At 43.5% G+C, this 16584-nt stretch overlaps 1 protein-coding gene across 1 annotated transcript in view; it reads right to left on the reverse strand.

The window, feature by feature from the left end:
- nt5dc1 (5'-nucleotidase domain containing 1) overlaps window positions 1-16584 on the reverse strand; it is a 57257-nt gene that overhangs the window by 12396 nt on the left and 28277 nt on the right. Inside the window, exons 7-9 of the mRNA XM_023430509.2 lie at window positions 12887-13061; window positions 8979-9076; window positions 1249-1370 (exon numbers count right to left, since the gene is read on the reverse strand). Of these exons, the coding sequence (XP_023286277.1) occupies window positions 1249-1370; window positions 8979-9076; window positions 12887-13061 (395 nt within the window). The remainder of the gene's footprint in view (window positions 1-1248; window positions 1371-8978; window positions 9077-12886; window positions 13062-16584) is intronic.

The raw sequence follows: 16584 nt of genomic DNA on the forward strand, positions 1-16584 counted from the left end.
AGGGAGGGAGGGGGAGGGAGCTGTGGGTGTGGGTGATGACGAGTATCGTTGGGTGGACTCTGCATGTGCCTGATCTGATTTGTCATTTTATTATATGGCACTGTGAGACACCACAATACACACAAGCTTGACACAGTTTTATCAGCTGTGTACGATTGCCTACGCATAAAATAAAATGTATTATTAGTATTATTAATATTATTAAATGTAGCTGACCTGTGGATACCTCACTGCAGGTTTCTGGCGACCGTTATTGCCTGTGTCTTTCCCTGGTTTCCTGTCATCTCACTACTATCACTAACTGTGGAAAAAAAAAACCGCTGTAATTAATTGTGGTTAAACCGTGCCCTAACCTTAAGCTTGTAAGTCAGACATGATGTCATCGTTTGGGGTTAAGGAGACGGCTGTGGTCGGGAGTAAAAAATGTGTTACAAATCAGAAGCTGCTTTTATATTGAAGGCTGTCGAATGAAATTATAATATTCGTGTATTTGTCTGACAGGTGGTTTATATCAGGGGTTCCTGAACCTCATAGTGAATTTTTCACACAGCCCTTATGAGCGTGCTCAGGACCACTGCCCCATTTAATAAAATCCCTTCAGATGAGGCTCCCAACAGTGCGGGACAGCTACTGCAGCTTCCGCTCCTCAACAAAGAGCCACAGGCCAAGGAGCTTTCACTGGACTGTCTGATGTAGGTTTTCTTGTTGCTGGCTAATGTTTCGACCGTTGAAGGCTCAGATGAATCAGCGTTTTCTTCAGCTCCGCTCACTGTGACATTTTTTTTTTTCTGCTTCAGCTGAAAGCAGCGATTGTCAAAGGAGTTCTAGTGATCAAGTATTAAATCTTCAAATCAGAATATTGCATTTCTGTCGACATTACCTGAAACAAAAAGCCAACTTTGCTTTGAGTTGTTGGGCCTTTGCTTTTTTTTTTTTGTCTGCCCCGAGACATCACAATAAAAAGAATAGGCTGCATTGTGCATAAGAAGCTGGTATGAGGAGTTGGCTGCAGTACAAACAGCATGCTGGCACACAGGAGCCTTGTCCACAGTCATGCCAAGGGCCACGTTCCTCCTCTCCATCACACCAGTGTGAATCTCCCTGAGCTGATTTATTATGAAGCCCTCATCTCTTTCAGCCTCTGCCAAAGCCGGAGTTGAGGTTAAACCTCAAAGCGAGCCGGAGATGTCCTTCAGCCAGAGAGTTCAGACTGCCCGCTCCTGTAATATACGATCTGGCCGGCCTTACCTTGGGCTCTGGTTTTCCCGTCATGGTCTTGAGCAGCTCGTGGAGGTGCGGCCAGTTGCCCTGGGAATACCAGCCGGGTTTGTCCAGCGAAGGGAGCCCCTCTCTCTCCTCCACGTCGTTCACTGGAGGAGAGAAAAAATATATTTTTTTAAAAAATCAGTCTGCACAGTTTGGCCAAACAGCCAGCTGCTACATGACCAGTCAGCCAGCAACGAACCTCAGCACAGCTCTCAGCCGCAGGCTCACAGGGAAGCAGAGCAGCAGAGGCAGAGTGTGGATCATATGGACAGAGAGACTGCTTCAGTAGCTACAGGTTAGGACTCTCCTGCAGGGAGGGTTGTGAGATGAGCAACACAATACAGAAAAATACTGACACAAAACATTATTTTTCTCTGATTTTGCTCCATTTTGATCCATTTGTGTCCACACAGGATGCGTTCAGGTACAGTATTGAGTGTAGGTCACCTTCATTTTGGCTGCATTCACACAATCGCGTTGGTTTTGGACGTAAAAGGGAAGGAAATAGACTTGAAGAGTAGAAAAGCACACTAAACTAAACTCTATTTTATTTTTCCAAGAAACTAAACCTGTTGTTTACAGTTCAAATAAATGTATATATTCAACATATCTATATAATTAAACAGGGAAAGATAAGCTTTCTGATTTGGGGCACTAACCCTCTTCCAGCAGCCATTACCTCAGCTCAGCAGTGGAGGGGAAAACCAGGCTGTGAGTGAAAGCAGAGCAGTGGTGACTCGCCCCCTTCAGACCCAGCCATGTCCCCCTTTGTCTCAGTCCAAGCGCTCTACAACACCACGTGGAAGTTCAGGAGTGCTTCCAAAACCTCACATTTACCCTCCAAGAATGTCGGAGCCGTGCGTTCAGCCATGCAAAACACCCAAGTCACAGTGAGCTCACCCGGCTCATGAATAATGACTCAGGATTTTCCACTTGTTAGCTACATGTTTTATGATTGTGTAGAAGAAAATGTGATTCAGTGAAATGAGTTCAGAAGAGTCCAACCTCTGGTTTCACTGTTACTGTACAAACACTAATGTTGCTGACTTTGGGGAATATACAGTAGTACAACAGTGGTGTTGTATAAAAAAGCCTGGTTCAAAATGATTTAAACTACTCAAAGATGCAAAATTACAAAGTGAAAAGATGATTAAACAAGAGCAAGTGTGTCTGAAATCACTCTCTGTTTAATATATTTTGAGTATCTCTATTCTCAGAGTGTAAATGCACACTACTTTCTGCTAATAAACCCACAATGCAATGCGCCAGTTTGTTAAAAAATGGCCAACAGTCGACAGTGATGACTCAAACTTATCATAGTAAGTTATAATAAAAGTAGGTGTCCAAAAAATTGCAATTTAGAGTACTTGTTCATTATATATGGTGTGTGGTGAATGAGCAGCTGTGCTCTAAAGCTAAATGCTAACATCAGTATGCTAACATGCTCACAAGCAAAATGTAAATAATCTAAAATGCTGATTTGAGCAAGTAATTTTTTTTACCATGGTTGCTATCGTAAGTTAGCATGTTAGCATGCTAACATGGCGAAAGTGGACATGATAAACTGTAAACACAGCACTGACATATTACCACCATTAAGTAAGTAGTGTTGTCTCTGTATCTGATGAATGAAAGTCAAATATCCACTTTCCTTTAAGCTCTGTTTTGGTCTTCACCAAATATCCGGCTCTTTAGCTGCTAAATGCTCCACTATGTTTCCCAGCTGCTCTTTAACTGTGCCTGTCAGCTGTTTGGTGCTGGGGAGGTAATGCGCAGTGGGTTCATCACAACTTTTTTCACTGAGAAACAGCTTCTTTCTATGACCGGGAACGAGGTTGACACAAGAAGCAAATAGTAAAGTTATGGGGCGTAAAACCAAAACAATGACCTGACAAACCAGTGCATGAGATCAACAACATAGTTTCACCAATTCTTCATGTAAAAACACTGATCAGTGCAGCTTCCAACTCTAACTTCTGCACATAAAATAACAATAATATATTCGTGCATAGTGATTTCGTGGCTTGATCACAACGTGCAGAATCAATCAGGAGCGCGGCGTGCTTTCTAAAGATGGTGTACTGCACATGAGGAGCTGCGGAGAGAGATTTGGAGTGGAGTTCATTCATCAATCACACGGAGAAGCTGCTTTCCCACGCAGGACTGAATTCAGTCAGAGCTGAGTGGTGCAGTTTAAAGTTTTCGAGGAAACGTTTGAAACAGACATTTAACTCTAATCAGATAATTAGTGGGCTGCGTTTGTATTTTTCGGTAATTTCCCCAAACGCTGAAACACTCTGTCCTAACGGTTTGTGGTTATTTATTGGCTGCATTTTTTTTTTCTAGCGTGAAGTGCTGACACACAGGAACGTGACTGAGTTATATATGAGACTGACACAAACATGCTGCAGGTGGTCTTTATTATGTGGACTGGAGCGGGTCTGGTTTGTGGTGCGGCGCTTCTTTCAGCAGGAACTACAGCGTATTTCAAAGGGCCTGTCAGAGAACACGTAGACATGTGTAATTGCTGTAGAGATTTCACTGTCTCTAATTACAATAATTGCAATGGGGAGTGCTGATGCGTCACTTCCGAAACAGTAGTCCTGATGTTTTTCATTTTCCAAAGTGTGTTTCATTACATTTAAAATGATTTAAATCCTTCCTTTTTTTTCCTTTCTCTTTTTGTTGTTGAAGAAATGCTGCATTTTAAAGGGCCATTACGTTGATTTCACACTAGAAGATTAGTTTACTTGTTATGGTAAATACTCACTGAGAAAGCAGCTACATTGGACTAATTTAATTATTATTGTTTATTTATTATGAGCTGTTTTTATTATGATCAACAATGAGCTAATGGACACATGAATTTTCCCCTAGGGGATAAATAAGGTATCTATCTACATCTTCTCTTCTGTGGCATGTGGTGGAGAAAAGAACCGCGGTGATGTCATAGTGATGTCAGAGTGATGTCATCAGGGTTGCGAGAGTACTGATTTTTGAACAGAAAGCCTACGTATGTGACGAACTGGTGGCGTGGAGGTTCACTAAGCATGGAGAGTCTAATGAAGAGATGCTATTCAGTTGCATTGTGGGTAATGTAGTATCCAGCATTTTTGGAGTTGGATTGTGACTTAGGGGTTAAAAAAAAAATCAGTACAATTCTTAAATGTAAAGATAAATTATTAAACATTTATTTTTATTCATTCAAATTTTTTTTTATTGTTTTTAAATGCCATTTTACTGTCATCTTAATGTTCTACTTTCAATGTATTTCCACTCCTCTGTGAAGCACTTGCCTTGTGTCTGAATGGTGCTGTATAAACTTGCCAGGACTCCCTCCAAGCAGAGACTTTTATTTTAAATAATGATTGAAAATCTGACCAATATTGACAAACCAAATTCTTAAATGAGTCAAACTTGAAAAAACACCAGAGAAATAGGAATAAAGTCAAATTTATGCACGCATTTAAAAACAATTACACTAAAGAAATGACTAACATGTGGTCTGATGCTGTCTTTTGCCGTTATATAGGAATCAACAGACCACTTTCCTGGAAGTAGGTAATTGGTCCTCTGGACAGGCGGTGGTCTTTAAGTTGACTGACTGGTATTTAAGAGCAGCAGCAGCAGCATGAAAGAAGAGCCTCACCCTCACAGACAGAACCACGGCGTTCTGCAGAGCACGGGGCGCCGCAGGTTCAAACTGAGGTTAAATATGCTACAAATATTGTGACAGGAGAGAGTGAAAGAACAAGTGATGAGCACCTGCACATGTAGGAGTGTACGCACGCACACACACACACACGCACACACACACACACACACACACACACACACACACACACAGTGGCGGTAACAGCTGTGAGGACAGTGGACTTTGAGAGAGAGAGAGGAATGAGAGGTATGTGGTCTGGAAATGTGCAGCGGAGACCAGCGGCAGCTTTGAAGATGTCCTGTGGCATTTTCACAGAAATAAAAGAAGGTGGTGATGATGAAGATGATGAAGATGATGATGAAGATGATGATGAAGATGATGACGACATTCGACAGTTTGTTGAAATACTACTACTCTCTTTTCATCTTCCTCACATATATACGTTCTCTCAGCTTGAGCTTAAGTATTGTGGAATTTCCCGTCGTATGCGATATTTTTCATATCAGAAGAATATCAGAAGTTTGTTGCTTACTCTACATTGTACTTTGGCATGTGACAAATAAAACTGCTGCTAAACTGCAGTTTCATGGCAGCATCGCTTATTCCTGAGACTTAAAATACAGTGGGGGTGTTTATTCCTATTTGTGCTGGACTGTATCGAGATGTTAAATTTTGGATATTGCCTCATAATAAATTCAACTTTCACTTCTCCAGGCTACGAACTAAACATGGTGGCAACCATGTCGGCGATTGGCCTGAAACCACATGACCATCTTTGAAGAAGCCCCACAGGCTGATATGTATGTGTATTTCTACTTATTTAAATGTTACTTGTGATGTGATTGTTTGAAGGCCACAAGCTGAAACGTTTCGGTCTAATAAAGTTTACTGCAACTGTCGCTGGAGTTTTAATGTCTTCAGACTTTTTCCTTTCTCAGTGCTCCTTGGAAGTCGGTGAAGTTGTGCCAGAACCCCTTACTTTGCTTCTGCACTTATAACACTGCCATAATGCACTTCACAGAAAGGAGAGAAGATGATTTTTTTTTTTCTTTTGCTCATTCCTCAGCTGAGCTCTGACAGTTTGCGCAGCTTCTGGCTGTGAGCACAGCTGCTGCGCGCTGGTCGAAGCTGTGGCTGTGGATATGGCTATTCGCTTGGACTGTGGCTTTATTTGTGGTTGAATGAATAGCACTATGGAGATGGCGACGGTAGCTGAAGTGTGACTGTTGACATTAGCCAAGAAAGCATTGTTAAGCAACACGGAATCTGAACCCACAGTGATTCAGATATGACATATGTCTTACTAACGCACCACAGGAGCTTCACTACGACTCACACTCACACTGACGAGCCCTGCATGTACTCGGTGTTAACATGTTCGATATGGAGGGGGCTCGCTACAGATGCACTGCTGATGACCTGCCAGATGCGTATTCTAAATATTTGGCTGCAGTGTGACGAACATAAACAAGTTGTTTCTGTAAATAAAAACTTCTGGAACTTTGTGATGTCACAACAAAACAGTCACCAAGCCCCGCCCACCTGGACCCACCGTTCAAACCTTGCAGGATTTGGTTTCTCTGAGTGTTTTTACCTGAACTCTGCCATATTTTTTATTGGATCACTCTGAAAACAGTCAGCCAATCAGAAGAGAGGCTCAGAGCCTCCTCTCTTCTGATTGGCTCACTGACCTGTTGTTACTAGAGCTCCAGAGAGAAGCCTGAGAGAGGAGATTTAAAACTACACTGAGATGGTTTTTGGTTCTTAAAACCACAAATATATCTTCTTATGGATCAACACTTCAAATAAAACACAGAAGAAGCGTTTATTGGGAGCTGGAGTCCATCCCAGCATTGAGCATGAGGCTGGCACAATGCACACCTACAGATAATTTAGAGTTACCTGCGTGTCTGTGGACTGTGGGAGGAAGCCCACGTGAACATGGACAGATCACGTGAAGTACTCACTGAAAACGATTCAGTCAATACAAGAAGTGGAAGTTCTTCTAAGTAATTTAAGAGCTGATAATCAGCTGTATAAACTCCCTACAAATTCATCCCGACACTGAGCTGTTCGTGCTTGGAAAGCGTTTAACCATCAGTCCTAAAGTCATAAACTTCCTGTGTCAAATTCTCCTACAAAAACTTTACTGGCTAATAAATAAAAAAGAGAGAATTTTAAGCATGCAGAATATCAAGTGATGTGTCCAAGTAAGAAAAGGAGTGGCCAGTCTGTGTGGAGGCCAGGGGAAGAGCAGATCCCTGATGCTTTTTTTTTTTTTTTTCTGCCAACGTGGCAAAACTCAGGAAGAGCAAGGGAGAAGAGAAGAGTGAGAGTGAGAGAGAGAGAGAGAGAGAGAGAGGGGAGAATATTTTAGAGAGTAGATCATCCTGTCTTCACACATAATGCATCCCCTGTGTTACTGCTGGCAGGAAGACAATCCAGATGAGGGGAGCGCTCCAGCGGGGCTGCCCCTTTCTGTCAGTGCACACCTTTAACATGAGCCTGCAGGATCAGATGCCTGGGCTAATGAGGGAGAGGGAGGGGGAGGGGGGAGGGGAGAGGGGGGCCCACGAAGGTAACTGGACTGTTGATTGGCCAGGATCTGAGCCAATGAAACGCTGACAGATGATACAAATTTTGATTTAACATCTGATCTGAGCTCTGATTCCCTACGACATCTGGAAATAATACAAAGGATATTAAAGATAAAAAAGCACTACTCCATCAAAGGGTCAGTTCACCCCCCCCCCAAAAAAAACAGACACATTATATTACTTACCTTAAGTGCTATCTAGTCATGCACATAGTTTTACAGATATTATTTGCCCAAATTTTAGGATATGATGCTGCACATGGACATACAGATTGTATATTTGATTTTCTCTGGGAGTGAGAAGTGTAACATTCGGCTGACCCAACAGTGTAACCTGATCTCCCTCAACTCTATCAGTCAGTCAGTCAGTCAGTCAGTCAGTCAGTCAGTCACAGTCATTTGTGTTTATAGGGCTGGCCCTGCTGTTGCTGTGCACGCAAAAATAACAACAACAAACACAAACAAACCAAAAAATGGACAAACAAAAAGAATGTTCAGTGAAGCAGATTGGGTTGGGATTTTTAACAAAGTTAGATAATAAGTGTGAAGACTCCAAACTGGCTGGTATCTCTCACAGTTACATAAAAACGACTCATGAGTGAATCATCCACGTGTCACACTGGACCAACGTCCAATCTCGAAGACAACTTGCATCCTGTTTCCGCTCCGGTTTTATTGTGAAAGTCCGGACTGGAAGTTGCGATTCATATACATGGCGTCACACTTTTTTGCAGTGGACAGTTTGAACAGTGCTGTTATTTATTATTGAGGTGATGTATGTGAGTATAGTGCGCATCATATTCCAAAGCGAGATCGTCCACAATATAAGATCATCAGATCATCATTTCAGTTATTTTAAGGGCAAATTATCAAGACAGCAATATGCGCCTATATAAGCAGGTTCACCGTGTGCAAACACAAACAAAAATGTGCTTTAAATGTTTGGAAAAGTCAGGTGGGACATGGAAACGCTCAGAAGGTCAGAGCATCCTTTGTGGCATATTGTGTGTTGCGTAACATTGCCATGCGTCGTGGAGGAACATAAACACACCTTCTTTCTTACCACCTGGTAAATCCACCACATCGCCAGGACTAAATTCATCCACCACGGTTTCATAATGAACCGAAAATGTATTTACGCTTCTCGTAGTAGAACATAAAAGATGTCTGATGTTGTGATTTGTGTTGATGCTTAAATAAAATAGAGTCCTAACTGTTCAAGTCAAAACCTCAGGCTTATAAAAATACTTTTTTTTTCATTCCTGTTTGCTGACACTTGCAGATATCTGATTTATAATTGACAGAAAATAAATCAGGAACAACTTTGATCATATATTAATAGTTTAAGTCTATGGTTCCTGCTCCTCAAATGTTTTCCTCACTATGAACACAATAAAGATGTCTGCATGGGAAATAGTGATGGCCATTTGTTATTATTTGTTGTTGTTTTAAAATACTCACCCAGGGTCCTGAAGGGCCTCTGTTGGGGCACCAACGAGAAGAAACCGGGCTTCAGGGCGTTTGTGATGATGACGTCAAACAGCTCCTCGAAATCCTTCCTGCAACAGCCAGAGAAACAACGTTAACCTCTGCGACAGGACAATGCCTGGACAGCATCCAAGTACACTGACTAACACAAGCACAAATAGCTCAGAGAAGCTAAACAGTGTGTACAGATGATGGAAAGCATGGTGCAATAAACAGTGTACACATACAGCGCTGCGCAGGGAGTACTTAGTCTGAAAAAAGTAAACACTCTGAGAGGGTAATATACTGTGTACACTCCCACTGGGCTGCAGTTATGAGAACAAGTGAGACGAGAGCAGGAAGTATCCAAGAAGCCCTACGGTATAGAATATGTTTAAGTACAGTACATATATAAGAGGCACCTCTGCACAATCTTCCATATAAAGCGAGAGGCGAACAGAAGCCTGACCAAACAGGAAGGACGTCTTACTTGGAAGCATGTAAACTACTCAGTTTGATGTATGAACACGTGCGTGCACTCTCAGCAGTTATGATAAAGACTGATGCAACGGTTTATTTACGACTGTTTAAAAGCTCATGTAAGAGATCTGACACTAAGTAAACAACAGGAAACAAGGAGAGGCAGAGAGAGGGGACGCGATGCAACAACTTTCCCACCGGCCTCCAACCTCAGGGTCGATGCTTTTATACGACCAGTGCCTTAAAACCCCCTAAACAACCAGGGACCTCCATTCACCCTTCACTGCATCACAACAGGAAGCAGAACAACTCGCTGCGTGGGTGCTGTGCTTCTGTCAAATGACTGAAAGCCTGAAGACACAGTGTCCAGCAGCATCAGGAGAGTCTCCGGGGATCCACAGGAAGAGGCGTCAGGGCGGCACTGACCTCCAGCAGCAGCTGACAACTGACAACCTCAGTAGACAAGAGACGTTTCGCCTCGACGGAGGACGTGAACCGCACTGTGTTTATGTAAAAGGCTTCATATTCAGACCACCTCTACTTTTTGCACGTTTTATTGTGTTGTAGATCTTATTTCAAATTGATTAAAGTACTATTCTTCCCCATCAATCTACACTCAGGTCAGGTGCATCCTGGTTGCCTTCTAGACTGGATATTTAGAAAGGCAGACATCTGCGTATATAAGGTCCCACAATGCAATGCTTCAATTATTCTGGGCAAATCTTTTTTGTATTAACAATATATCAGATCACTTATTATCACCAACCCTGCATTTGACTGTGGAGCATTTTTTAGCCTCGTTTATCTCGGTGTTTTGGTTTTCTTCTGATCAGGCGCTCACGAATCCAGTAGCTGTCCCGGGACCAAGCGACAGTCAGACAAAGTCAGAGACTAGCTGATGAACCTTTGTGGAACATTTAGCAGCTGAAGAGCAGCTGGATGCTCTGTTTCTCAGGAGAGACCACACAGACAACACGACGTGCGTTTGTCAGGTGTCTGCTATGATATGTAAACAGGCAATTGTTTACAACTTCAAAAACTCATATGCTGGATGCTGTATCTACAGGTTGTTCTGTGTCCCATAAGATGCAAAAAAAAAAAACAAACAATTAATGCAGTTTTAAAATATTTAAAAATCAGGCAATGGGTGTCTCACCTAGTAATAACTTACCGTACCATCGCTTTACCAGCTACTAACTACAGCTAAAAGCTAAGTAGTTTTCTAATTTTAAGATAGCTCGTTACAGAAAAAGTGACTAAGTGGACCAGGAGTTAAGATTATCCACCAAGAAGCTCCGTAGCTGTCCAGAGCCGAGACACAGGCTGACAGATTTAGAAATAAGTGGAGCATCAGCTAAAGAGTCACACATTGGAGAGAGAGAGAGCGGAGGAGAGTGAATATTGTGTAAACAGGCAACTCTTTGCGAGCAACAAGCCAGCCATAACAACTTAATAATGTGATAAATGTTGGTAAATGGGGATAAATGGTATTAGATGTTTGTATTTGCAGCTTGTTGTTTGGCCAAAAACTTGTGAAATAAGGATTTAGTTTGAAGGTGTTGCGTGAGTGATGATATCTACCTAGGCGCTCAGTGGAAGCAAGCAGAACCTGTGAATCGGAAACTGATTACAGCTTTCGGACCGTTCGGAACTGGTTCTCGACTCCCATTCCTGATTTTCACATGTAAAACTGTGTTTGGAGATATCTTGAATCACGCAGTCGAAGCTCCTCCGGCTCTGTCTGGTCGACAACGAACAAACCGGGAAACCGCGCGGCACTCCAGCTGTGAATGCCTTGATCTGGTCGGAGGCCAGTGTGTTGGGTGGAGGTCAGCGCTCTCCTGTCAGACAGCTCTGGCCTTGTTGTGCTACTTCTCACAGATGACCGTCACTGGCCCGCAGCCAGGCTGTGGGCGAGCGAGGGTTTTTCTCTGGAAGAGTGTGGGGAAACAAGAGTGGCTGTCTTTCACAATAAAAGTGCTTTCTCAACAGTGACACGACACAGACAGAGACAGAGAGAGAGAGAGAGAGAGAGAGAGAGAGAGAGAGAGAGAGAGGTGGGTACACTCTGAGTGGAGATAAAACAGGAAGGACATCTCCGCAAACCACGTCTGGCAAGATAAAGCTGAAGCGAATTTCCTCTAGTTATCACAATCTGCATCCTCTGACCTTGTGAAGCGCTGATTTGGATATGATTTTGAGCACACACACGATCATTCATACACAGCTGGGGCTCTAGCTGCTCTCCTTGGGAGATGATGCACGCTGCGGCGTTGGAGGTCATGGACACGAGAAGGGAGGGGGGCAGCCAGTTAAACAGCAGGAGAGCAAGGGAAAATGTTGAGGAACAACAGGAATGATCAGGCTGCTCTCTGCTTAACAGGAAACCGAGAGGGGTGGGGTGGATGCAGAGGCCACGTGAAGCTGGCAACCAGAGTGAGACGGCCTTAACTCGACCTGCATTTTGGAGAACAGTCGAAGAGCTCAAAAGGCAGACCACCTCGCCGTGCGACTGCAGAGTAAGATCACAACACCTCACACAAGAACCACGGAGGCTTTTGTTTGTTCAGTCCCAGCAGCCGCACGGACATCGTGTTTTTTCAAGGCCTTCTTGCTGCTCGATCGAGTGTGTAACGAGACTTAGGCAACAAAAATAAGCCTCCACCACAGAGTTCACTGTGAACAGAGGGAGGCCATGAACACACAAAGCCTGCCTTAAACCAAAAAAAGCCCATTAAGAGAATAATCCCTCGCGCTGCACACCTACCGCTATAAAATGAAGTGCTGAGTGATAACAAACAGCTGACTGTGAGCAGGTGGACTCGTGTATTTAATCGGCAGACCTGCCGGTTGTTGCTTCTCTTCCCTCCGGACATTTAAACCTGCATCCGTTGCTTTTCGAGAAACATGTTGGCAGCACAACACTCTGCAAACATATACAACATGACATATTCTCACCTCATTAAGTTGTTATGGTTAGCTTGTTGTTAGCAAACCCATGAGTTTAGTTTTCTGCTGCCACCTGACTAATTCAAGTTCAACATTCACTCTCCCGCTTCAAGAATATTTGTCTCTGTAGCTGCTAAGTGCTCCATTATATTTACTAGCTAGTCTCTACATCTGTCTCTTGGTTGTATGTGTATATGTGTATAGCATATGTGTGATGATGGTGGTGAATCCAGGCGGGTGTGTGAGCCACCGAGGACTGGAGGAATGACTGATGGCATGCGAGAGCTGTGAGGAATGTTGTGAGTGGAGGGAGAAGCAGAAAGTGGCAGCTCGGGCTGAGCGGACCTTCAGCTAATAAATCCTGTGGGGGGCCGTTAAGGCAAGGTAAGCACTGCAGACTGGGGCCTGGTCTTATAAAGGGAGGGGGGGGGGGGGGGGGGGGCAGTCTGTGGTCCCAGTGTGGGCAGTCTTACCCCAGGATGTGTTCACAGATGAGCCTGCAGTAGTCGCTGTGAGAGCTGGTGATGAGGAGCAGGACCTTCCCGGCGTTCTTCATGCTGTGCAGCCAGGTCTTGACGGAGTCGGAGCAGGGCTGCAGGTACCGGCCCGGGTCCCTCTTCACGCTGGGAAAGTAGGTCCCCGCATCCTCTGCACAGAGACACGTGAACACAGTCACACAACCAGGAACTATTATCCTCCGACATGTACATATACATACGATCATATGCTTTGGCCTTCACAGTAACAAACCCACAAACCAGCTAAACGAGCTTCCCCAACGCATGTGTTCATGAACTGTCCCCTTAACAAAACACGTTTTATGTTTTTGTTGTGTTCTGCTTAATTCTCCACATTTGTATTCACAGCAGCAGAGGGGACCCCTCCGGGGTCGTGTTCCCCACTTCTGAGGGGACCATCAATGGGCTCTCCTGACTTTGAAGCCCTCCAGCTGCCCTTCACTGCATCCTGTCAACGCACCGCGCAGAGCTAAATATGGCAGCGCTCTGATGGCTCGACGCTGTTACGCAATCCCAGTCCATTAACAGAATGCAACTATTGAACTTTTGTTCTCAGCTGAATGTAAATAACTCTTGAATAAAACATAACCTATAAGGGAATAGAAACATAGGCGGTTCATGCTGATTGGCAGTGTATAATGGTTCATCCATATGTGAATCCTAGGTCACAGAAAGGTGGAAATTCTCTCGGTACTGAGAGGAAATGTGACAAAAATAATATCTTGAAGTCTTTTTCTACCCCTTACACAGAAAAGCACTTGCTTACACCTAAATGTTACGATCTAATGATGTAAACCGCAAGATAAAAAAAAAATGTGGATTCAACCCTGAGACATGTGCAACCTTATCAAAACAGAAAAAAAACGAGGCGACCTGACACATGGTATTTGCTCTCGAGCTGAATGAGGCAACCAATCAAGTGAGAAGTGGCGAGAGAAAAGAGGGCTTAGAAAAACAGGTCAGGGTGCGGATGAGTGGTGTGTATTCATGAGCTTAGGTGTTTATTCTGGCGGAGAGCGCCGGCCTCACAGGAGCATCACTGGGCCCTTGACTTTCCTCGGACCGTGGCCCAAACTGTCCCCTCCCTTTTCTTTGCCTCATACACGACACAGTTCTGATTTTCCGGACCCATCGAAGCTGCGGTGTTCATATTATCCCACATTAGGAAAGTTTAAACCAAAAATTACAACACACTTGTACTGTTGCTACCGATCCGTGAATCAGTACCAAAGCACCGAGCTCTGGGAAGTTCTCGCGGTCGAATATCTTCCATCTTTTGTCGCGACCGAAGCAGAGGCAAACAGTAGAAACACAACTCTGATGTCACAAAGCAATTTACCAGGAACATGCTCTTGAACACATCATACCAGATAACGTCACATTGCATCCCATCACTTTGCACTGACAGCCCGGTCATCTTTGTCTTGTCCAAAACTCTCTGCAGCGATGGACTGGGTCTATGGTCTGTTTGACGTGGCCTTACGCCCCACTGCAATAAGGCAAAACATCAGAGCCTGCTGTCCGTGAACTAATACAATGTACGTGTGTGTGTGTATATATATATATATATATGTACGTATATATATACACACACAGTATATATGTCATTCCATGTTGAAGATATCGGTCAGTATTCTAGTCTAAGCAACATGCCCAAGTCATAGGAATGGGAAGTCTCACCATTCAGTTGACATGGCATGAATCCACAACATTAAAATTATATAATAAATATATAATAAAATCATATAATACTTAATATCATAATTAAATCTTATTTCTTTCACCGCAGTCATCATGACTGCAGCTCGGCAGAGGGTTCGTCAAGCTTCAAGTGAGTCACAATGTGAAGGGAAAGCTGATCTGAAAATGTATTCAAAATCAGCCGAGGACTTCTTCGCCTTTCAAAGCCTGTCGAGACGGTTCAAAACATATTTCTCTTTAATCTTTTAAATCCTCTTAAACAAACAGTGTTTCTCCAAGTTGCCACCTTGATAAACATTTGTAGAAATGAAATTAAACGACTGGAACCCAACGTCATTTGGAACAAAATGTCTGTACCAACGGTCCATTAGTGGGATTGGATCTTATGGCACGTCTGTTTTAAGCTCTCGGTCTTTCTTAGTGGGCTCTTGATCCTGATGCAAAGGAGCAGGCCTGGAGTGTTACCACAGCCAGAGAGGCACAGTGTCTGTGATCAGAGGGGTTGGGGATTGTGTTTTTGAACACAATGCTCTTACCTCCTTTGACAAAAAAAGACTCTTGTCTTCTTCTAAACAGCCACATAAGAGCTTGTGCATGAGCCTGAAGTGTGGATGGCAGATTCAAGCAGCTCATGAAAATCCTGCAGCATGAGTTTGAAAAGTGAGGACATGCTGCCCCCTGGTGGGGGAACACGGGACTAGCTTGAGGAAGGAGAAAGCTCTTGTAGGTTCTCAGGAGGCAGTGGAGGGTTCTAACCAGAAGATGACGACAAACACAAACAACTGAGACTTTGATCCCAACCAAGAGACCAAAATTCATACATTTGAAATTGTCCCAGATGTAAACATCGGGGCCTGACTTGAAACTAATTTCTTCTGAAGTTTTAATTGTGTCCACAGACCATTTCACCTTCAGTTAAACAGAAGGATCGGGTCATGTTGACCAATGTTTGGCCCTCAGTTTGAGGGGTAGTTCCTCCTCTGGGACCCGGGCAGCATAAAGCCTATCCTGCCTCATTACCCACAGCCAGGGAGGTCATCTGAGGGAGGTTAAGAGAGCTCCCCCCCGCCAGCAAAATCCCATGTCGCAGTTCTGTGTGCGAGAGGAAAAACAACTGACCTCGCCGTCATCCCTTGTGTTCTAACGATCAAATACCGTCTCCTGTCCAAAACAACAGGAGCTGTTCTATTCCACCAGGATCTGAAATTTACCACCCAAACACACCTGACACCAGGGCCAGGGAATGGCTCTATTCATGTTGTAATGCATTAAAAACACTGTCAAGGAAAGCATGAAGAATGAAGGAATCAGTGGTCCCACCAAAATACAAAGGCTGTGACATTTCAATGCAGGTGTTGCCGTTTCCTGTTTGTGATAAGTGACGAAAAAACATCTTCAAAAATCAATCTCCCTTCATCTGGATTTCTACTTTATAATACTACTTTTGTGTCTTGGTGATCATCAAACTAAATACAAAGTTTTTTCAAGTTAATGTTTAAATAAAAGTCCATTTTCTTTTATTTATTTTGGGGAGCACATGCATTTATTTTGAGTAGTTGACAGCCAAAACTGAGATGACACATCAGGAGACAACAAAAGTCTTTGGCCTGGCTTGTAGTGAAGGTTGCAGCTAGATGAGATACAGTAGTGGGAACATATTTTGGCATGACACATACTTGGTCTGAAAAATTTTGGCAACTTTCCAAAACCGACAATCTCAGACAAGCTCTTTTTTTTCTTTTCTTGCTAACATCACTCTTCATGTGAGGTGCACCATGAGTACCTTTGAGGTAAGACTTTGTGCTGTTACCCTCATTGGTACAAGAGTAGGTGAGTATTGCAATTGCAGGGTATTTCATGAATACCCCAGCTTAAATAAAAATCAGGTCTGGCAGGGTGATTGAACAAACTGCACACTTTAGTTCTTTTGAAGCTTGACTGTAAAAGGGCAA

The sequence above is a fragment of the Seriola lalandi genome, unplaced genomic scaffold, assembly GCF_002814215.2.
Source record: "Seriola lalandi dorsalis isolate HSWRI2012SDOR001 ecotype SW California unplaced genomic scaffold, Sedor1 jcf7180002054906, whole genome shotgun sequence".
NCBI classification, from domain to species: Eukaryota; Metazoa; Chordata; class Actinopteri; order Carangiformes; family Carangidae; genus Seriola; species Seriola lalandi.